Here is a 22,269-nt window from a genome sequence, read left to right as displayed (position 1 = left end):
TGGCTGTTGTGTAAGTGTTTCCCCGCACCAACAGACCAACTGTGGAGGCCAAGAGGAGTGCCGATATTCCAGGACTGACCGGAACGATGATACCAATGACATATAACAGAGCTGGGAAGCGCACCAGAGCCAGCACCGCACAGCCGTCATCACCAAACACAGCCTGATACTACATCCACTCCTATACTCTCCTCGAATCTACTTCGACATGCAGCTCTCCACTCTCTTCGCCATCCTTGCCCCAATCGCCGTCGTCCACGCCGGTTGCTACAGCGGAGGCGACACATGGGCTCCCGACCAGGTGCAAGCCAACAACGCCTTGAACGATCTATGCAACAACCTGGCTGGCGGATTCAGCGGTGGTCAGACCAAATACGCGTGTCGAAACGCCGGCACCCCCAACAAGAAGCTAGAGTTCTGGGTCAAGAACACGGCCGGCAATTCTTTGTCGCTGGGCCACGGCGATTGTGTACTACGCATCAGTAACGAGATCAACGGATGCTCAAGAGGCGGCGATACCACTACTGCTGGTTGGAACTTCAGGTGGGCGCTATCCATGACCTAGCCAGATGGAAGACTTTGAGCGAGGTAGCTGACTCATGTTTTTGTTGTAGGGCCGATCCTAACCAGGGACGCTGCTGAAGAAGTAGTGACTCCACACTGATATGCTAGGGAAGGGTGAGATCAGCGGGTGAGCGGGTTGTAAGCTTTTGATGGGGATCGCAAAGTGGAGGTTGGAAAATCGATAGTCGAGCGGATATGCTATCCAGTCTTTACAGGAGATCATGGCAAGAAGTCCCAAGGTTGACATATATAATTAAAGATTACGATCGCAAATGAACTCATTGAGCAGTACTGTCTTGACGAGGAACAACCCATCTAGCGCAGTCAACTTTTTCTGGGTACAACTAACCTAAACACATCCCTCCCTACATACAGATTCGAAAGCGGGAAGAGCTATCCAAGGGTAGGGAAATACTGTAAGTTGTGTCATGGCCAATGTCAGGATTAGCGTGTTTTCTTCGTGATCCGGATCATTACCTGTGTCAAGACGAGGAACGAACAGACGAGCCGGAGCACTTCAATGTATCTTTGAAAAACAAGCTGTGTTGCGAAGCCAGGAGTTAATGTAAAGACAAGATAAATACCATCTGTAGCTTATTGTGGTCCCCCTCAAGGTACCAGCCATACCCCACATATGGGTATTTTGGGCGGGCTCATAGATTGGCCTCGATTATCTTGGAGCAATGGTTATCACAGATCGGAGACTACCGCGTAACTGAAAACATGACTTCTACTCTGGGAAACCGCAGTAATGTCTTCAGACTGGATTCCAGATCCTAACTACGATTTCCGGACAACATGCAACAAACGTCTCCCAAAAAGGTTCCACAACAGTCGATGGATAGGCGCGAGAAGGTGTTTCCAACGTTTCGTGGTTGTATGTGGATTGTTTGGTCTCTCTTCGGGCTATTGTTTGCCGAAAAGCCGCCAAGTTTTAGTTATTGATCTACATCAGGGAACGGTAATGAACGATCGTCTTAAAAAGACTCCCACCCTATCTTTCTTCCATATCTCTGTCCGGTACGCCAAGAAACGTCCACAGTATCAATAAATCGTACGTCGCCTTCATCATACCCGCACCTCCCAACATCAAACGCCACGACCTTCCCGCTGCTAGAACTCCCGAGCTGCCTATACCGCCTGCCTGTGCGATTGTCTTCACGATGTTTATGATACCAAGGATCGCAGTCCTCTCTTCTGGTCTCATCACAGCTGCAAGAAATGCCTGTCTAGGTGCCTGATCCATACTTTGTGTACACGCTCGGAGGCTCAGGAAAGTCATGGCAACCAACGTTCCCCAACTTCCAGCTTGAGGAATAGGGACTAACGCAAGAAAGACTGCGGACGGGAGATGCGTGAATGCCATTGTCTTCAACGGACCGAGGCGCCGGGCGAGGGGAAGAGCGGCAAAGTTGGACAGTGTCGCGAGAAGGTTGGTGGTGAAGAATAGTGTTCCTAGTGTGGCAGGCTCGACGTTGTGGAAGGTGGTGAAGAAGTACGTAAGCCAAGATGGTGAAGCCATGCCGGATGCAAATGAGTCTAATGCGAAGAGGAGAATGAGGCGGAACAGGATAAGCAACGACTCGCGAGATATTTGCGGAAGTAATGCGTGGAGCCTTCTAACGGTTTTGACTTCGGAGGACTTTGGCGTCCGCCGCGCTTCTACAAGATTTGGTTGTACAGTATTTAAGGGCCTTTCCTCAGTAGAACTTCGCGGGGATGAGGTATGGGATACCAGGTCTTCGTCCTCGAGCTCAATGACTTCTTGATACTCGTGTTTCTGATCATGGAGTTCGACAGTCGGGCTGAGCGCTAGCACAAGAACAAGTTTGACAATCCCCAGCGCAGCGTAGAGAACGAAGATGAAGCGGTATGGTTTGACTTTGTCTGCCACGGCGTTTGATACGGTTTGTACCATCCATCCGCTCGTCACGGTTCCTATGGCAGCACCAGCCGTGCCACACATGGTGTACCATGCGAAGATGTCACTACGGTCATCTTTATCTGTGAGCTGGGCAAGTATTGACTCTTCCACTGCACGGAAGGGGCCGATCTCGTTGCCACTGCAAGGACTTAGCACCGAACACTTGCAGATGGCTCAGCATAATTGCCTTGGACTAATGACTCCAACCACGCTCGCGAGGACGAGTATCCAATACGTGCTGCTCATCGAGAAGATCGCGCCACTCATAGTCATCAGGATGGCACCAAGGGCAAGTATCTTCCGCCTTCCAATTTGGTCGGTAATCAAAACCAACACAAAGCTGATCAGTGCATCGCCCAGCATTGTCAGCGTCATGAAGAGCCCGACCATCTTGTCAGTCACTCCGAGGCTTGTAAGAAATTGTACGAGGATCAGAAAACTCGCTCCGTAAGCAAACAAGCGGAAGAAGCGCTGTGCAAACAAGAATTTGACATCGCGGGACGACTTGAGGACTGTAAACACCCCAGAACCTTGCAAAACACTGGAAATATACGCCTGAAGGACCATGTCGAGCTTGTATGAGCGAAAAACTGAGGAATGGAGCCCATTCGATATTGAGATGCCTTCCGGATATTCATTGGCTGAGCTCTCCCGGAGACAGAGAGCGGGGTGATTTGTGGAGATTGTTGATCATTAGCGCCTTGGTAAATCTGATAAGGAGCATATCATGACGCTATCGCGCCCTCCAAATCGCCTGCAACCTTGGTTCACACGCTTCTGCTCCGCCGGCTCCTTTGTGAGCAAATATGGAAACTATGGAAAGTCCTGTCCTCATAGATGCCCCAGCAAGAGACACATCTGTGAAGATCTCGTACAGGTCGCTTCCTCAGAAAGTAAGCCTGGCTAGAGCAGCATTCGAAGACGGCTCGAACTGATCACGACTTGGAGACGCAATTGCTCATCCTGATGCTGGCCCGGTTTACTGATTCTCTAGCCGCATCCTCAATTCATGTAAGGCACGTCATGACACTCTACAGAACTCTACTTACGCCCTGGTGTAGGCGTATATGTATTTCCAACTCAAGCATTTCAGTCCCGATGCACCAGCAGCAATTATAGCCACGCAGTGCGGTGTTTTGGTCGGTTGCAAGACCAGCGCGCACGTCTGCACAGGTCTTGTGTGGGGACGACTAGCCGATCAGGTGTTGACTAGTAGAAAAGTCGTGTTAGTATTTGGCTTGCTAGCTTCGAGTCTAGCGACCATAGGTTATGGCTTCTCGACGACATTTCGCCAGGCCGTTGCCTGGCAGATGCTGGATGGCGCATTGAACGCAACTGTAGCAATGGTAAGATGCATGACTGCAGAGCTCAATCCTGAGAAGGAGTATGCAACACAGTTCGTGAGATCAGCATACTGCTAACAGTCTGCAGGTCCCGTGTAAGAGCGTTCACACTGCTGCCACTGTTCGCGAACATAGGCTCGCTTTTAGGTCCGTTGATAGGAGGCTTCCTGACTTATGCCAATTCGAAGCGTAGTATCGTCCCTGGATACCCTTATGCTATGCCAAATGTATGCATTGCGACCAATCAAGCTCTTGTGGCTATCACTGCGATGTTACGTCTCACCGACACATTCCATCGATCGGTTACGGATCACAACAACAGTTTTGAACCTCCGGAGGCTACATCCGAACGTACATCCGATGAGGACGTTGACGAAACTACTGCACTTCTGCAAGAGTCCCCGAGTAGTAGCCATCTCGTTAAATCACAAAATGCGTCCAGCCAGCATGAACATTTACCGTTCACCGAGATCTGGACTTCAAATGTCGTGAGGACTATGTTCGCGCAATTCATCATCTCTGGTCATTTGGGAACATTCGCTACCCTGTGGGCCATGTTACTCAGCCTGCCAGTTGCAGCCGCGAAGCTGCAGCATTTACCTTTTCAGTTCTCAGGAGGGCTGGGCCTGCAACCACACACCGTAGGTATTGCTATGTCTGCATTTGGGTTTACAGGCATAGTCTTGCAAGTCCTTGTTTACCCAAGTTTGCAGGAAAGATGGGGAACGATTAAAGTTTGGAGAGCAGCGCTTTGCCTCTTTCCCGTCGTATACTTCGTTGCACCATTCTGCGCTTTCGTCCCTGGGCTCAAGAAAGATATGAGCGGAACGGTTTCTGGCGCATACACAATCGTTGAGTGGTTCACGTTGCTGAGTGTCTTACTCCTTTTTGCCGCCGGTCGGACAGGAGTCGTGCCTGCTACCAGTCTGTTGATAAACGATTGTACACCTCACTCCAGTGTACGTGGGACCATTCACACCACAGGCGTGATCTGCAGCAACCTCAGCAAATCAATCTTCCCTCCGATGGCGCTAGCAGTGATGGGCTTTGGATTGCGAATTGGTGTCGTAGGCTTGGGCTTTTGGTTCGTGGCGGTATTGGCAGTGTTGAGCATCCTGGCCAGCCTTAGAGTTCACGAAGGCAGGAACGGACGATAAGCTGCACATGTTGGGTTCTCGATATAAATTCGATGATTTGGAAGACTTTTTACGCTCGAGTTCGACATTACAATTCTACTACACGCGTTTTATAGCCTCCTTTTGATACTAAAGGTTGCCGGTGGTCACCTTCCCATGTCACCTACCTTCTACCTAGCTCTCAGTTGGTCGGAATACCCGGAATCAAGGTCCGTTCTTTGCAACAATACGACAACGCTAAACTACATGATAAAAAGTACTACAAAGACAAACATACTAGTAGACGTATACAAACAGCACGTAAAGCGTAGGAATTTACAGGGTTTCTACATGTAGTTGTCAAGCTGTTGCAAGACCTCACTGCAGCCTACTTAGTTCTGGGTGTTCCGACAAACCGAGAGCCTAGCTTGCATTTCTCAGTACGCTAAAATATGATTGGCAGCAGTTGCTGTCAACTCTTGACCTCCAAATCTTAGCCCACTCCATTCGACCTTCAAGTCAACCCACAAGATTCCATCATGCTATGCGAGAAGTGCGAACGATTTTGCGCCGAGATAAGCCAGCGGCTCCGTGGAGACTTCAACTCGAGTGATGCTGAGACAGAGTTGTTGCCGCTGACACCAATCGTCAGTATGGCAGAGTTGATTTCGAGCTCACGCTGGCCTTCGCATGAGATGATACTCTTTCATAATCTCGAAGAGCTCAAACTTGCTCGCGAAAGACAGTGTTCCATCTGCCGCTGCATATCGCGAAGTATTGACGCCAGCGAACTCGAACAGCTCCGCGGCGGTCCGTATGAGACATCACTAATTCTGACCCCTAGTACTGGCAGGCCTTCTTTGCGTGTCCGCCTAACAGATTGCTCTGGAGACTCTCCGACTGAGATCGTTGTCGAGAATATTGCTACGTACTATCCAAGTATCATGAAGTCGCCCTCACTCGCTACTACATTGGGTCGCTGCTCAGAGTTGGAAAACAACAGCACTGGATCGCTAGCTAGTTTTGAGCTTGCAAGATATTGGTTGAGCGAGTGTTTGGAGAAGCATCCTGACTGCCCGAAGCCTGGATTGAGCAAGTTACCAACCCGTCTTCTCGATGTCGAGCCTTTGGACCAACCGCAGTCGGTCAGGCTTGTAGAGTCAGCAGAAATACTGGACTCGCTACCACCATCTCAGCGAAGGTATATCGCTCTGTCACATTGCTGGGGCAAAGAACAGATCCTCACTACGACCTTAGCTACTTTACAAGATCGGAAAACGAATATTTATATGGAGGATCTGTCAAACACATTCCGCGACGCCGTGATAGCAACTCGCTGTCTAGGACTGCGTTACTTGTGGATAGATAGTATGTGTATCATACAAGATTCGGCTGAAGATTGGAAAAACGAAAGCGTTCAGATGTGCGCCGTGTATCAGGGTGCTGTGGTCACCATCGCGGCAGCGCATGCAAGCAGTGGCCATGGAGGCTGCTTTGCTCAACGAGATGGGTCAGCACAAATGCCGTTCAGCATGCCTTTCCATACCTCTGAAAGCGCAGAGACTACCAACGTATTTTTCCTGCCGCTCTCAGTCTCTGGTATGTCCCTAAACATATCAGACGAGCAGCCGTTACTTACTCGCGCATGGGTACTCCAAGAGCAGGTTCTAAGTCGGGCACTGCTTGTGTATCATAGAGAAGAGCTGTGGTGGGAGTGTCATACCATGCAGATGTCGGAGAGAAGCCCCGATGGCGCATCCCTCATGCGCGCGTATGAAAATTTAACCCGCGCTCTTGTCGGTATGAACGATCCATTCGATTCCATCAGACCTGATGTAAGCTCTGCTTGGCTCGAGGGACAGACAGATGAAGAAGACCTAGAAAGGGGCATGCACACCCAATGGTGCGAACTTGTAATGGACTATACTAGGCGAGGCATAACGAAAACAACGGACCGGCTCATTGCACTTGATGGAATTGCGCAAACAATATCGAGTCGAACACCTAACCGCTACATCGCGGGCTTATGGCGTGATCAACTAGTGCCTGGCTTGATGTGGAGTATTCCTTGGGACACGCATTACGGTCTCCAATTCTGGGAACAAGCAAAGGATCCAACACTTTCCTTGTGCTCAAGTCGTCACGAAACTGTACTTGCACCTTCATGGTCCTGGGCATCCGTGACATTCCCGGTAACATGGCCGTTCATCTCCGAAACGTATTCAATGCTAGCTGGGATGAAACTGTTGTGCGATGTCGTGGATGTAGGCGTAAAAGGGACCCCATTTTACCAGAAGGGCGCGGTCGTCATCCGAGGACTCAGTCATAGCCTCTACGTCGACCCTGTCTACCAGCAATACCACTTTACCGGCAAGAGCAGGGATAACCCTAGAATAGGAGAATTGGGCATATCAGAGCATAACAGATCTGAACCATCCAGCTTTCCCAGTACCTGTTCCGTTTCACTCGTACCTGCCAATCGCCCCGCTGATTTCCGTCCATTTCCCATGCTCTTTCTACCAGATGAACTCCTCGATCGCAGAGACAAAATAACGTTCCTCGCCCTCGCCGAGGTTCCACCCAGCGGACACCCAACCACTTTGGAACACCACAGCATGCATTCCATATTGACACTAGCGCTCATCCCTACCGGCAGGAACCCTCATGAATATCGCCGCGTGGGCCTCGCTCGATGGTACAACTGTTCTTGGTACGGATACTACTGTATTGGTGACTCGTACTACCGTTCGCATTGGGAGGAACTCCGGATACAAAAGATGACTCGGGGATGGCGGATGGCGCTAAGAGATCTTTTGAACAAGTGTTGGTGTTGGCTGATAGGAGGACTGCTGAATCAACCTATCATCCAGCATCCTGTTGGGAAGCTGTGGTGGTTTTCGCATCTAGTGAATGGAAAGTGGGGGCGGCATTGTCGTAGCCTAGATCCAAGAACATCGCAATCGTATCGGAATGGGTGGGAGGCCAAGTTGGAAACAATAACTATAGTATAGCTCGTAGGCGACCTCATCTGTAGATAATTTAGCGCGAGCACACGATTTGAACGTACGATCAGTGTTCGTGTTGACCTGCAGAAACGAGGATGGTCTTGTCTTTGTGAATGGAGATGTTTCGTTGCAGAGCGACTGTGTCGATCCATTATATCATCCGCAGCTCTTCTAGTTGCTCGTATTCTGTGAAAACGATCCACAAATCTATATAGGAGAGAGTCTTCTCATGGGAAGAATTAGCCTAGGAGATGAATCACTTCCTATATTGAGCATAAAATAACTTATAGTCCTGTTGCTATAGTGTCACAAGTAACTACTATTCAGTTCCATTGCTTGAATATCCCGCACCGATTCACAATGCGATCTCTCGGACTATGTGTCTATCGCCCTCGAGTGCCCGCTGGAAGTTATCCCTCAACCACACCTCTGTCAAACCCGTGACCAGGTTAGCATTACCCCTCCACACATGTTCTATTCTCCCCTTCTCTTCCATCCGCATGAGCCAAACCACTCTACGCCTTCCTACACGTCGCAGTAGCACTCCATGAGACCAAGCTATGAACTTGGTGTATCGTGACCTTATCCCACGTCGCTCCAGTGTTGATGCTTTCTTCATCTGGGTTGCGACCATGTCTTGCACACAATCTTCGAGGACTAGAAGCTCGGGCGAGACGCGATAGATGCGCCAACCGTACTGTTCTGCCTCGTCTACGAAATGCCCTGGGGTTCGAGGTACAGTGAGAGTTGTAGGACCGAATGGTCCACAGAGAGAACCAGGTGCATACCCAATGGTTGTCTTATATAACATGACTGACAAGCGTTGTGCAGTGGTAAAGGAGATGATGTGTTGCCTTTGAAGCGGTGGGGGCGGCGAGAGTAAAATTGGAGGAAACGGCTGTAGATGTTAGGTCTTCGAAGAGAAGAGAGGGCCACTTAAGAGGTTTCAGGTATCAAAGCAAGACTTACATCGTTGATTATGACGTACTCGCTCTTGACGAGTCGCTCTATCATAGTACGCTGCGTCTCTACGTCGGCCGCGGCCAGCCTCGCTTTCATGAACACAAGTTCCAGAATCGCGACAGATCGAAACAGTACATAATCCTTCAGTTCCAGCTTTGATGCCCCTTTCAAGACCACTGCAATGTATATCAGCGTGAAGAAATTCACAAACGGCGTGTCAGACCAAATGAAGCGACCAGCGCGTCGCAACGCCATCACCGGCATTAAAACGCTCTTCTCTCGACACGCCACCATGGCAGACGCGATGAATGCCATTCCAAAAGTGGTTGCGACTAATAAATTCAGTGCGAGAGTTGGGAGAAGCAGGTTCAGTGCAATGCTCGACGAGAGCGAGGCTAGCAGGAGAACAAAGCCAGTATTAGTAAAATACAACTCGGCAAGCTCGCCGTCACGGTCTTTCGAGCAAACTGACGTGTATCCATCGAATACGACTGAGGCGGCTACTCTGGTCTTGTCTTTGGCTCGTGAAATGAGGCGGTAGAGAAGGACAAGGCTGTTACTGAGTTCTTTGAACCATATGGTAATGCAGGAATGAAGCAGAAGCGCACTAGTAAAGTTGATTTGCTGGTGCCAGGGAACTGGTGCCATAGTTGGATTTGTGTGCCGCAACAGAACGCTGATGGGATGTCGTAGAAGGATGGGTGGGTTGTCTCCCAGCACGACAAAAGGCGGAAGCGGAACAGGCAGTTGAAAGACAGCACTCAAGGTGGGGCTATGCATACGATATTCTAATTCCGGCAAGGCTTAATGACAAGGCAAAACCACATTGTTATGACATCCTAGATCCCGACGCTAAACTTCTTCTAGGGAGCGTGCAAGGTATTGTGCAAGCCACCGGTGAGACGACAAGGCTGTGGAGGGGTTAATACTAACGAGTATAGTAAGCCACGATTGCCGCAGAATAGGGAAAAGGAACATAGAGGTCCCAAAAGTCGTCTGACAACAGAAGAAGCCTCGATTTCAATGTCTTGTGGTGGAGTGTTATTCTAATCGGTTTGTGATTATACCACCAAAGCCTTGATTATGTTAAACAATAGTGCTGATTACTGCTGTTTTTAACTCGTCGTCTTTCGGTCTTTCAACTATTGGTGAACTGCAGTTAAGCCCCCTGGTACAGTTTGAAATCATCATATCGGTGGTTCACTCATACCACATGCTCAAATCTGACGATTGGGGCTAGATTTCGCCACAGAGATGCAGTTCTTGTTCTGGCACGGTAACGCATACGTAGATGTTTATAGTAGGTTATTGCATAAGTCTTCTGCCCTTGTGTTTGTCGTTACCCTTTTCTTTCAGTTCCTCTTTCTGATCAATTCGTCGCATCTTTCGTCGTTTCGTATGTACGCTTGGAGATGACGGCAACAGCACGCGTCTCTAGGGCTGTTATGCACGTTCGGGTCGCCTCAATGACGGGAACATATACATGCCTACATCAGGCGCTTAGACTTTGTAAACAGCGCAGTGCACGGACGATCTTAAACTTTTAGGCATCAGCCTGTCTTCGGCAACATTCCCTGTTTTGATCTCTTTCAATAGCTTTTCTCAATCATGTCCAACCCAAATTCAAAGACACCAGTCAATCTCCCGCCTCTTGTCTTCCCGCCCCTGCAAAACCACAGAACAACACTGATAATCCTCCATGGCCGCGGCTCCACGGCCCAGAAGTTCGCTGAGCCATTACTCAAGCATGCAGTCTCTCCTTCGGGCACGGGAACAACCTCATCTACGGAATCACCCGCAGAGTTGCTTAAATCCTTCCAAGACTACTTCCCGGATACCAAATTTGTCTTTCCTACTGCACCCCTGCGACGAGCCGTAGTGTTCAAGCGAAGCCTGACACATCAGTGGTTCGACAACTGGTCCTTAACGCAGCCGGAACTCAAGCAACACTTGCAGGTTCAAGGCCTACGCGAAACGACCGTTTTCTTACACGAGTTGTTGAGGGAGGAAATTGCAGTTGTGGGGGCGGGGAATGTCGTTCTCATGGGACTTAGTCAGGGATGCGCAGCTAGCATCGTTGCGACACTCTTATGGAAGGGCGAGGCATTTGGTGCCGTAGTGGGTATGTGTGGCTATCTGCCGTTTCGCAAGGGAATGTGTGAATTTGCAGAGGAGGCGGGAAAAGAAGACAATGAGTCATTGGTGGGGTCTGGAGCAGGCGGACAAGATATATTTGAGCGGGACGGCGAAGACTCTGAAGATGGGACTAAGTTTGAGAAGGCTGTCGAATGGCTGCGCGAGGAGCTACAGATGTGTGACGAGGGAATCACGAATGGTAAATCGCCCTCTACGATGCAGTCGATACCGCTTTTCATGGGCCATGGATTAGAAGACGACAAAGTTCCAAGTGGAATTGGTAGACTGGCCGCCGAGTTTCTGAGCAGTATAGACGTGGATGTTACTTGGAAAGAGTACGAAGGGCTGGGGCACTGGTATTCTGAGCATATGCTGCGAGACGTCGTTCGGTTTCTGAAGAATCTGAATGGATGGACGGATGCTTCTTGATCGGCTGATCCAGTGCCATTCTATAGCCTACAAGTTGAAAATGAAACCTATTGTGGACTCGTGTGTTCATGGAACTGACGACAGGAATCTTCAAATCTATACGGTTGAGCCTCAGCGCTTAAGCCGGGTTGCGTTAGTGTAGGATTCGGAAGCGGGGAAACGGTCGCACCACGTTGACCCCGCTACCAAAAGGGTCCTGGCCCAACGCACTGGAAGCGCTACAGGAAGAACGAAAAAAAAGAAAAAGAAGCGTAGCCGTAGGGCCTGAAGATGCGTGGGATGAGGATGTGTCGAAGATTGGGTGCTGGCGCACGTGCCACATTCACCGCGCTAGCAAAAAATCTCCCATTTTGACACAGAAAAAGCCACCCAGCACCCCAACAACGAAAGAAAAGTGCAAAAAGAATGAGAAGCCCGACGTGGGGCTCGAACCCACAACCTTGAGATTAAGAGTCTCACGCGCTACCGATTGTGCCAGCCGGGCTTGTTGTTGCTTGATGGAAAAATTTGGCGTTTTTCGACATATATTATGCAAGTGGCGGAAAAATTGAGGACAATGACGAGGCAGGTGTCTCTCGATACGAGTGTATCTTTTAGATCGGCTTGCTGCATGATCATGGGAAGGGTTCGCCGATGATGACCGAGTTGTGGGTGCTTACTATTGTCCGTTCGGCCTTTATCTTTCGACCCCTCCGAGAACCAACAAAGAGTTAACCTCGTATTGGTGGCCCTGTAAACCATAGTCTACCTCTCTATGAGGTTCAGAATAGAATTTCAAGCTAGTCAGATACCGCGAGAACACCCAGTCTTCACATATGCATGGGCATGGCAATCTATGGTTCGATCTCGGAACCAGATATACTTCCTTTCCGCTTAAACCAATTAATGAGTCAATGCTACTACAACAACTCTCAAAGAAACTGTATACAACTCAATCAGCATCAAAACGTATCTTGGTCCATCATCGGTTTTTTATCCAAGTAACGTTAAAGACTGGTCATCAGCGTCAAGTCTTGCAAAGGCTTCAACATCCATCTCCTTCTTCTCTTTGGCAGTGAGATTCAGGGAATCAAGTATCTCCACACATGTATACCCACTCTGGTAGGCAAGTGTTTGCTCCAAGCATCGCTACAAGTTTTCGCGGGGAGTCTTGCTACCCTACATGTTTGCCACGCTTCGAACAAGGAAGACAGCGATTGTTGGTGACCGAATATTCGTCGAGTGATGAAGCTGACCTACTCCAGGAACTAATTTAGATGAGCAAGTAGTTCGTCCAGTACGTCGTTACCATGATCACTACAATCACCGTTCATTCTACCCTTTCCCAAGGCTCTATGAGCAAGGCACAACTGCCGTGTTTGAAGAAGACGTTGGAAGATTCTCTCAAGAGTAAGCATTGTCACAATTTTCTCCCCACCAAGCGCTTGTAAAGACGCTGTTCACCAGGTTTGCAAATCTCCGTCTGACACAGATATGTCTCGCTCCGGACTTTTGTTGTGTTCACTAGATGTTGGATTGTCGCCGAAATCTTCTTCGTTACTACTGTACTGGGACGAAATATTGCTCGATTCACTGCTGCTTTGTATGTAATCCGAATCGTAGTCGCAATCCTGTTCTCTCCCACTGTTCTGATCAGGCCCCCTAGGTATATCTGAACAGTTGCTATCATCGCCACGAGGGTCTTCTACTCTAGATGACTCGAACAATGCGATGAGCTTCATTAACTTCCACCTGGTGGTTTGAGTATGTGGCCTTTGAGGATTCACTCTCTTTCATGTACTATAGTTTACAAAAAGACCCTTCGATCCCGTAATGGCCAAGATGTGGTCAAGAAGCTCAAAAGACACAAAATCGTACCTTTAGCCTAAGGAGTCACAAAGCCCATACGTGCATCTTTTGGACTATTCCTCGAAAGGCCACAACTCCCCAGATCAAGTTGCCAAACATAGACCGGATACAGACTATTCGCTACATGATATGAACCTGACTACGAGCTCTAATGTAAACTAAGACTACTTTGTTGTGCCTGTCCACGGGTGACGGGCATTGCTGCACTGAACAGTGCTTTCCCATTGGCCTTAGCTTTCACAAGGAAACGGACCTCGCGATCAAGTTGATGGAGTGACTTCGATCGCTATCTCAATATGATAAGCCTGTCACTGAAAACCTCCACCTGGTATCATCGTCAATCGCGAAATCTGGCTGATTGTAGGGACAGCTTAGGATTGTACAATGAGCTCCAGTTAGGCTATCGTGACATGGCTTGTGGTAAAGCAGAGAGCTTGTATGTTGTTGCATCCTCGGAAGTTGACCAGGTGGAGTGATGCTGAATACAAGGGTTTGAATATCACCGAATAGCATAGAGCCCGCTCGACATAACGCACAAGATCGAAGATCAAAGAACACTACTTCCATCGAAGTATGTATCAGCGCGTCCGTACCGCGTCTGGCGTCCAATACAAGACAAAGGCAAAACCATCCACCCCCTTCATATCAAAATCCCCATCCCCAATCCAAGCAACACATCAACACAGCAAACCGTCTAGCCTTACTCAAACCGCCTGCACCCACACTATTCCAGCTCCGGCAACGCCCACTTAACCATCCACTCCGACCCCAGCACCTCATCCACCGTCATCCTCTCCTCAGGCCTGAACCTAAGCATCCCACGCACCAACTGCAGAATAGTACGCGTCTCCTCCTCTTCAAAAGTCCCAGCCTCCCTCTTCCTCCTGTACTTATTCACGAACTGCTCAAACGCGGTATCAAGACACGGCCACGTTTCCCGCTCCCTACTATGCCGTCGAGGCATCGCATCGCCATCCGCGTACTTCTCTTCCCCGCCTGATCGTTCCCACACTTCCCTCCATTTCTCCGGAAAATCCTCAGAACCCAGGACATCAATACATTGCGCCACGATCGCGTCCCTTGTCTCGCCCTCGCCGAAGAGCGCCTTCATGCCTAGTATCTCCCAAACCGCAATGCCCAGACTCCACACATCCGATGCATACGACAAGCGCCCATCAGGTTCGAAAAGCGCCTCGGGCGCCCTCACAGCCAGAGGAATATGGCAGTCCCTACCAAGCCGGTGCTCCGTAGCAGGAGCGAACGCCTCGCCGAAGTCGCTGAGGAGCAGGTTCTGCGCGTCAGATAAAGTGAAGTCTTGGGCTTTTTTCCCGAGGTAGAGAGGTAGTACAGCCTGCGCCGGGACGTTGGGAGGGAGGGTCTTCCTGTCAACCCGAGTCACGGGCACCATTTCAGGCGCGCCGAATTTCTGCCTGAATTCAGGGACGGAGAGGGCGTCGAGTGTTGATGGGAGGTTGATTAATACGTTGCGGAGATGGATGTCTAGATTGTTCATCAGCTTTGGATGTATGCGTTTGGGGGGGGGCGGTGAAAACAAACCTCCATGCACGAAACCCCGCGAGTGCACAAACGCAACCGCAGTTACCAGTTTCGCAGCCAGCGCGCGGGCGACTCGGATAGGAAATAGACGACTGAATGATGCTTCCTTAAGATTCCCTTGGGCGGGAGTCAGTGTATAGCATGTGTGGGTTCCATTTGAACCGCAGACATCAAAAGCATCCAGCACACTCGGCAACGCGTTCCCATCGACAGCCGCTCGTGAGCCTTCCCTCGAGCCACGCAGCGCCTTTAAGACGTCTACTTCTTTACAAGAAACAGACGAACTTGCAACCCCAATCTTGACCGCTACATAGCGCCCAACCCTCTCGTCGCGCGCAAGCCAGATGGTGGAATAGCCGCCAAACCCCAGTTTATCCACGATTCGATAGCGGTTGTGTAGGAGATCGTTGATTATGACAGGGTGGTATCCGCCTGGTTCGTATAACTCTAGACGCTCTACCTCGTCTATCCAATGATACTTGATTGGTGGGTTGAGTGAGGTTGTCGAAAATTGGAGATGGGAACTACCCGTGCTGGTCATGCGTTGTGGGGCTGGATGGACGCAAGGGAGTCTGAGTTTGAATTTTGCTGACTGGGAATCTTTAGGATTGTTAAATGTTTTAGGACGGTACTTTAAGTTACTAAATGCGGGAGTAGTTTTTGGCCGGAGCATAGTTGAGGTTAAGTTGAGATGGAGGAAAGAGATGCTGAAGTGGACCAACCACAAAAAGGGACATGACCAACAAACCAACGCCAAAGAAGTCACGCATCACAACACACGTCAAACATCAAGGACAGGTACGAGCACGCACAATACGAGAGAAGTTTCAAAGTAATGCATTGCAGACTATATAAAACGATGCATCGCAAATCTAGAGCGTCACCCACATCCAAATCAGCGTCATAACGACAAAGAAATCATGTGCGTAAAGAAGAAGACTCCAACCATAAACCTCTCATATACGTAAGGGTATCTACGCGATCATGACAAACTGACCCATAGCCGGGACGCCATCGACAAGGACGTACACGACATAAGGACCGGCAGGCAGAATGTTGCGGTTAGGAGGCATAGTGACGGTGATAGTCTGGGTGGTGGAACCAGCGACGAAGCCAGCGGTGTCGAGGAAAGCCATGCGGTGACCCATGTGGACCGAGTGAGTGACGAAACCACCGTAGTACATGTTCACCTTGACGGCCTTGGAGCCGGCGGGGGCGGTGAACTTGATGGTGAACTTAGAGCCGTTGGTGACGAGGTTCTTGGTGGAGAGAACCACGTTGGTGGGACGCGTGGGGTTGCCCTGGAGGTAGGGGGGCGTGTAGATCTCGTTGCGGAACTCAGTGACGTAGGGGTTCTTAGCGTCGGCGGTGAGCATGGGCTGCTCGACGGGGTTGGATCCGGAGATCAGGAGAGTACCGTCGAGGAGAAGGAGCGCAACACTGTGGTACAGACGAGCGATGGTGGACTTGGGTCCGGTGGTCCAGCGCTTGCCCTTGGCCTGGGTGGGGTCGTAGAGGAGAACCTCGAGGGAGGGGTCCGCCGCGATTCCGAAACCTTGAGCACCCTTTTGGGCACCGTTGACCCAAGCAATGGTTCCGTCAGCGAGGAGAGTACCCTCAACCATGACACGACCCTCAGGCATGGAGTCCATCTCCCAAGTTGGGTTGGCAGCCATGGGCTGGATACGGCCGCAGGAAGCCTCGCTAGGAGCAGTGATGTCCTGGTAAGGTCCACCACCGCAGATAACGACATCGGGCTCCCAGTTGGACTTGCTGGACAAAGGCATCAGGACAGAGCCACCGGTGTTGGGGTAAGTGCGGTAAGATCCTGGGAGATCGTCCATCTTCTTGATGACAGCGTTGGTACGAGCGTCGAAGACCTCAGCAGACTTGGCGACCTGGATGAAAAGGTTTCCGTTGCGCATGAGGTGCACGAAGGGGTACATGTAGTACGGCTGGTTCTTGTCCAAGATCTCGAGGGTGACGCTCTTGCCTCGTGGGGTACCGTTGGCGTTCAACATCTCGTAGGTGGGGTTGTTGTTCTCAGGCTTCGCAGGGTCAAGACCGTTCAAACTTCCAGACGCAACGAAGACAGAGTTGTCGCCCATGATCTGGGCAGTGGCGTACCAACGCTTGGTCGACATGGCGACGGCGTCGCTCTCCTGCCAGCTCTGGCCGTTGAGGGTCGCATCCGTAGCGGAACGCTTGAGGTAACGGATGGCCTTGAAACCATCGCCAACAGTGGGGTCAATGAAGTCAAGGGGCGCGTTTCCACCAAGGGACACGAAACGACCATCAGCAAGGAAGATACCGCCGGAGCAGAAAGCGTTGGTCTTGTAGGACAGGGGAACGAGCTTCTGGGTGACCGGGTCGTACTCGGAAGAGTAAGCGTACTGGCCGTTGCCGAGCTTGAGCTCAGTGTAGTTCTCGACCTTGTCCAAGAAGACGACGCGACCGTTGGGCATCAGACCAGCGTGCATGGCAGGAACACCGGAGCGGCCTGTGATCTTGATGGATCCAGGCTTGGCGGCGGCAGGGGCAGGGCTCGCGGCGGGAGCAGCTACGACAGCCTGGAGGCAGGGACCTGATTGGCATCCCTCGCCGCAGTGGGCGGAGGTGCTACCGCAGTATCCGTACATGGAGCAGCAGGATCCCTGGCTCCATGATCCGCAGACGGTGTTACCGAAAGTGGCGCCGCAAGATCCGTCGGTGGTCTGCACGCCGGTTGGGGTCGCAGGCTGGGTTGACACGGAAGTCGGCTTTCCTAGCACGGGCTCGCCGGAGGTGGTGGTCGAAGGTGGGCGAGAAGTGGTGGCGGTCTGAGCACCAGTGGCAGCGCCAGTGCAGCCGTTCTGGCAACCATTGGCAGGCAGGCAGTGACCGTCAGTGCTTCCACAGTATCCAAACGCACTGCAGCATCCGCCAAATGCACCACCAGCCGCGCACGTGGCACCCGCAAAGTCCTTTCCGCAGCGGCCGTCATCCCTGGGCGTGGTTGCAGACGAAGTCGCAACAGGCGTGGTGGGTGCGGCAGCAGTGGTGCAGCCGGACAAGCAGCCAGTTCCGCAGTGGTCGGTGGTCGCGCCGCAGTAGCCGTACTGCGAGCAGCAAGTTCCCTTGTAGACGGTGCTGTTGGGGTCGCAGATGGTGTTGCCGTTGTTGGGGCCGCATGTTCCGTCAGTCGAGTACTTAGTTTGTCGCTTGTCGGGAACGTTGCGAAGGAAGGACCTGGACGCGTAGTGGATCTTTGCGTCTGCCTCACATCTATCTGCATGTTAGCGCGAGGACAGAGTGATATCGTTGAAGAACCTACGTGTTGTTCTCTGTGCAAATCTGGCCAGTCAGGCACGTGGAGGCCTGGAGGGAGTTGAAGTCGCACGTAGGCTGGACCCAGTGGAAGTTGATGTTGGCTGTTGCCAGCCCGGCGAGAGCGCCGAGAGCGAAGGCGGTTCTCATAGTGAAGATTGTTCCGGGGGATTATTAGGTGTCGATTAGTGTTTTGTTGGAATACGTAAGGAGCAGTGTGACGAGACGTAGTAGGAACGAGTGACTACTACAGAATCGCTTCGAGAGAGACCTGGAACGAAAGGACTGCTGGGACTACAGCAAAGGAGGTAGTAGGACCAACTCAGCATGGGGGACTGCTGGACCTCAAGTATTCCAGTAAATTATGGAACCGTTCAGGGCCCCTAGCCATGTCTCAGTCATGGCCGTGGCGCATGGAGAATAAGGCGATTGAATCGAGCGTCCCTGTCCAATAGCAGGGCGCATGTAAGGCTGGATACGGTATGGGCGGCAGGGTAAGGCAAGATCGCCGCGCATTAATTGACTGGGTGCCCTTGGCTGACCGGCTATTTCTGGACACTGGCATTGGTTCGCAAAGCGCCCTAGGCCCACGAACCATCCCACAGGGCATCCGGATCGCGGCGGCTTTGTACAACGCGAATGCACACCTGTGTTCGGCACGGGTTGTCCGTAGTGACATGCACACCAGCGATGTCGATTTTGACACGCCGTTGAACAAAGCAATAAATACGACTCGGAAGACAGGCAGCCACGTCAACAGCGGGTGGCCGTTAGCAAGCAGCAACGGCTGTAGGAAAGCTTGGGACGGCTAAGCATTGAGCAGCATCGCGACGCGTGACGTAAATTGCCGAGAGCATGCAGGTTTAGTCTCAATGTGGCTTGTCTCTGTGGAGCTTTATATTAGCTCAGGGGCAGCCGCAATCAGGGCACCGCATGGAGGAAGGAACTCGACGACGCTTCCATGCCCCATTGCCCGTGATTTGAGCCAGGTTGCCGATAACGCGACAGCGAAACGGATGGTCCTTCCGCGCGTTGCGCTATCCTCCTACGAGCTTCGGCCTTCGCGCGCTGCCCAACTCACGGATAGGGGGCTGGCAGTCAGATAACTAACTAATAGATAACTAACTACCGGTAACCCATCTGCACCCCGTATTCTCAGACAGCTACACCTGTCACGGACGCGCCAATCTTGCACATCAGCCGAGCGCTGCACGATGTAACAAGCTTTGGTGGCATCCTCGGCTGAGATCTTGCGCCGCTGCTGACGTGAGCCCCATCTTCAGGCACTGAGATAGGCGTTTCGCTAGTTTACAAACGCCGACTGCCTGTAAACAATCCATCCCCCCAGTGTATTGCTCGTGTTTGTTATTGCCTTCATGCAGATGAGCCTTTTATTTGGGTTGGCCTTACGCATCACGAGTCCTTCGTTATCGACCTACCCACTGTGCCGACTGAACACCGACAGATTGCCGGCACATTTAGATTTGGATGGCCTTGAGATCCACCCTCACCACTTCGCTCACACCACTGCTACCGTCGCTTAGCTCAGGCACAGCCTCACAAGCGGACTAAAGCAAGGCATCCTCGCCCATACGGCACAGTTGGCCTCATCTTTGCTCTTTGAATTACCTCGAGTATGCTCTTGGCTTCTTCATTGTCTTGTCACCAGATCTGGACGTCTCGCGAATCTCCAAGAGTGCAGCAAAGTTCGACATACTAAGTGTGAATCTGATGTTTGGACAGCATTCATCAACGGCCAGCACTGGTCATGAAAGAACACGGCTTAACGTAATCAATAAACTTCAGCCTTACACCAAAGTCCTCTCTTGCCTCTTTTGGTCGACCTCGCTGAGCAAAGCGGACTAATCCTGGGCCGAGATACGAGAAACTCGACGACCGGTGTGATGAGAAGACGCAAGCCGCTCAGAAGGCTATTAGATACATCTGTATGCGACCTGACAAAAAAACCCGCACGCGAACGTGACTGTAAGGCAACCGTCCGCGCAATGTCACTGGCTCGGCCGTTAACTGCCAACATCTAAACAGGGCAATGCAAGCGACAAGCATGCGACCCCACCAATCTGGGTTGGGTGCCTGATCCTGATGTCGTTCCCTGAACCTGGTACGAGAGCTTTTCTCCGCAGCACCACACAGGGGGGTTTTCCTCGCTTTGCCTTGTTCATTCTTTTTTAAACTTTGAGGCCCTTGTTCAATCAATCTGCCGTCGTCCTAGAATGTGGAAGGGGCTTCGTACGCCTTTTTACTATTGGCGACATTGTCTCAACAGAGCTGTATTGGGCACCCCAGGTCAGAGGTCAGGGGAGGGGGTTGGTAGAACCCAGTGACACATCTCGTCGATCTCTTATTGTCGTCACTATGGTTGTTGCTCGTGTCGCGTCCGTGGTACCCTGATTCTTGCTCGTTTTCAACCTGCAACCTCACATGGCTACTTTGTTCTATACTATTGGGACTCCAAAGAGGCATGTCAGCATCGCAATAAAGGTAAACAAACGCCAAGTTCGCCGAGCACTCATGATGCTGTGTAGATTGGACAGTACGAAATTGGAAGAACATCGAGCGTCATGATTCACCCTGCTGGCGAATCAGGACGTTCCAACATACCCTCCCTTTCAATCCTCCCACATCAACCCAAGACCGCAAAACAAACAGTCCTCCATTCAAGAAGACATATCCAGGCACCCCCCCATCCACCATCTCAAACAATCAACCCCTAGCATCTCCACCCACCCTACACACCACACCAAAAAACCCATCACCCATCCCCTTCCTTCCCCAAACAGACACCGACACCACACCACACCTCACCACCAAACAACATACCAACCAAGCAAGCCACACCGCCAAGCCCTCTGCCGTACACCCGCACCCCCAAGCCTTCCCGCACTCGTGCAACACAGCGCAACGCAGGCACGGGAAACACTCCTACCCAATAAACAGGATGGGAGCGGCTGCACGTCGGCGTATACGCGAAACGCAAGTGGATCTACGGCGGTTTTTGTGCGACGCTCGGTTGAGTGGTGCGGTTGCGGCGCGGTGCGGTGCGAGGTGGGGTGGGGTGATGTGATGTTGTGTAGTGAGGAGTGACTGGGTAGTTACTGTGTAGTTGCTGGGTGATCGTGATGGAATGTACATAGTGGTTTTCGGGCCGGTCGGCGGATACGCGGGCTGGATGACGTAGAAGGGAGTATGTGTGTGCGGTGATGAGGATAGTCTGGCGTCGTGCCGCTTGTACTTGTTCGCTGCACTGGCTGAGTGACTGACTGGTGGGCTAAGTGATCGTCTACCCCAATGTCGGTTATGGAGTGAATCTCGTGTTTACGGTCTGTGTAGATGAACCCCCTTTCTTACATCATCTCTTCTTTCTCGTTTCGCATCTCGTTGTAGTTCCCTGGCAGTTCATGACAATCACTTGCCCTCCCGTTACTGACTGATCACGATTCCCCTGCTTGCCAGTTTGACACTCAGTGATTAACACACCAGGTGGCGCACATCATCGACGTCTTCATTGTATAGTGTTGATGCTCAAGCATCAGGTCTTAGAATGGTACGGCTATTTGCGTATCGTCGCTGGGGATGTGCATAGTATGAACGGAGCGCAAGTGCGAGGCAGGGAAGTGTTGGACTGTGGTTTAGTTTGATGTGGTACGATTTGGTAGGAGCACTCAATGCGTAGCCCAAGGAGTGTATGTGGCACTGAACCTCTCAGTTGACGCTTTATGGATACCGTTCATGAGTTTGGTGTATGTATGTAAATGTGATTTGTATGTGTACAAGCATGTAGTGTAAGCAAGTATGCGCCTATACTCACAGACAATAAACACTACGCCATACTGTACTACCCCTACAACTCCATGTGTCGTCGCTCAACAGCTTGCAGCCAGTTACTTGGACGTTGTAGATGATGCTTCAAAGAGGGAACATTTTGATGTTGAACAATGAATTAATCAATTAATGATACACATTAAACTTTATCAACCCCTACATCATATCCCATACCATCATATGGCTTCCATCTACCCACTATACCTCGATCAAACAAAAGAAAAGCTCCCAACGAC

General features: G+C 51.1%; 9 protein-coding genes and 1 non-coding gene across 10 annotated transcripts; 4 read left to right on the top strand and 6 right to left on the bottom strand.

Moving 5' to 3' along the window:
- Positions 1–157: 157 nt before the first annotated feature.
- On the top strand, positions 158–772 carry P153DRAFT_311440 (uncharacterized protein). The gene is made up of 2 exons (XM_033664802.1): positions 158–543; positions 615–772. Exons 1-2 carry the CDS (start codon positions 209–211, stop codon positions 640–642), a joined length of 363 nt encoding a protein of 120 aa, XP_033526816.1. The 5' UTR covers positions 158–208; the 3' UTR covers positions 643–772.
- Positions 773–1,490: 718 nt separating this feature from the next.
- Positions 1,491–3,055, bottom strand: P153DRAFT_421368 (MFS general substrate transporter; the record flags this gene model as incomplete). The annotated part of the gene is made up of 3 exons (XM_033672309.1): positions 1,491–2,226; positions 2,275–2,627; positions 2,676–3,055. The coding sequence occupies 3 exons, from the start codon at positions 3,053–3,055 to the stop codon at positions 1,559–1,561; spliced, it is 1,401 nt and encodes a 466-aa protein (XP_033526815.1). The 3' UTR covers positions 1,491–1,558.
- A 225-nt stretch (positions 3,056–3,280) lies between these two features.
- P153DRAFT_311435 (MFS general substrate transporter) lies at positions 3,281–5,296 on the top strand. Its single transcript, XM_033664801.1, has 3 exons — positions 3,281–3,499; positions 3,550–3,872; positions 3,920–5,296. The coding sequence occupies exons 1-3, from the start codon at positions 3,455–3,457 to the stop codon at positions 4,986–4,988; spliced, it is 1,437 nt and encodes a 478-aa protein (XP_033526814.1). The 5' UTR covers positions 3,281–3,454; the 3' UTR covers positions 4,989–5,296.
- Positions 5,297–5,596: 300 nt separating this feature from the next.
- P153DRAFT_335350 (HET-domain-containing protein) lies at positions 5,597–8,036 on the top strand (the record flags this gene model as incomplete). The annotated part of the gene is made up of 1 exon (XM_033665650.1): positions 5,597–8,036. One exon carries the CDS (start codon positions 5,600–5,602, stop codon positions 7,955–7,957), a length of 2,358 nt encoding a protein of 785 aa, XP_033526813.1. The 3' UTR covers positions 7,958–8,036.
- A 250-nt stretch (positions 8,037–8,286) lies between these two features.
- Positions 8,287–9,620, bottom strand: P153DRAFT_429562 (uncharacterized protein). Its single transcript, XM_033672781.1, has 2 exons — positions 8,921–9,620; positions 8,287–8,849 (listed from the first exon to the last, which is right to left on the bottom strand). The coding sequence occupies exons 1-2, from the start codon at positions 9,560–9,562 to the stop codon at positions 8,307–8,309; spliced, it is 1,185 nt and encodes a 394-aa protein (XP_033526812.1). The 5' UTR covers positions 9,563–9,620; the 3' UTR covers positions 8,287–8,306.
- An 890-nt stretch (positions 9,621–10,510) lies between these two features.
- On the top strand, positions 10,511–11,550 carry P153DRAFT_311427 (phospholipase/carboxylesterase family protein-like protein). Its single transcript, XM_033664800.1, has one exon. The coding sequence runs from the start codon at positions 10,523–10,525 to the stop codon at positions 11,477–11,479; it is 957 nt and encodes a 318-aa protein (XP_033526811.1). The 5' UTR covers positions 10,511–10,522; the 3' UTR covers positions 11,480–11,550.
- A 340-nt stretch (positions 11,551–11,890) lies between these two features.
- P153DRAFT_t37 lies at positions 11,891–11,963 on the bottom strand. The gene has a single exon. It is a non-coding gene; the product is annotated as a tRNA-Lys (tRNA).
- A 514-nt stretch (positions 11,964–12,477) lies between these two features.
- Positions 12,478–13,213, bottom strand: P153DRAFT_364826 (uncharacterized protein). Its single transcript, XM_033667689.1, has 3 exons — positions 13,125–13,213; positions 12,724–13,061; positions 12,478–12,580 (listed from the first exon to the last, which is right to left on the bottom strand). Exons 1-2 carry the CDS (start codon positions 13,198–13,200, stop codon positions 12,919–12,921), a joined length of 219 nt encoding a protein of 72 aa, XP_033526810.1. The 5' UTR covers positions 13,201–13,213; the 3' UTR covers positions 12,478–12,580; positions 12,724–12,918.
- A 533-nt stretch (positions 13,214–13,746) lies between these two features.
- On the bottom strand, positions 13,747–15,576 carry P153DRAFT_311424 (kinase-like protein). The gene is made up of 2 exons (XM_033664799.1): positions 14,885–15,576; positions 13,747–14,827 (listed from the first exon to the last, which is right to left on the bottom strand). The coding sequence occupies exons 1-2, from the start codon at positions 15,555–15,557 to the stop codon at positions 14,052–14,054; spliced, it is 1,449 nt and encodes a 482-aa protein (XP_033526809.1). The 5' UTR covers positions 15,558–15,576; the 3' UTR covers positions 13,747–14,051.
- A 130-nt stretch (positions 15,577–15,706) lies between these two features.
- Positions 15,707–18,490, bottom strand: P153DRAFT_311421 (carbohydrate-binding module family 18). Its single transcript, XM_033664798.1, has 2 exons — positions 18,198–18,490; positions 15,707–18,148 (listed from the first exon to the last, which is right to left on the bottom strand). Exons 1-2 carry the CDS (start codon positions 18,338–18,340, stop codon positions 15,859–15,861), a joined length of 2,433 nt encoding a protein of 810 aa, XP_033526808.1. The 5' UTR covers positions 18,341–18,490; the 3' UTR covers positions 15,707–15,858.
- Positions 18,491–22,269: the final 3,779 nt, after the last annotated feature.

Source organism: Dothidotthia symphoricarpi (assembly GCF_010015815.1).
Source record: "Dothidotthia symphoricarpi CBS 119687 unplaced genomic scaffold P153scaffold_5, whole genome shotgun sequence".
Lineage (NCBI taxonomy): Eukaryota > Fungi > Ascomycota > Dothideomycetes > Pleosporales > Dothidotthiaceae > Dothidotthia > Dothidotthia symphoricarpi.
Note: the sequence above shows the minus strand (reverse complement) of the source record. Positions and strands in the feature narration are given on the sequence as shown.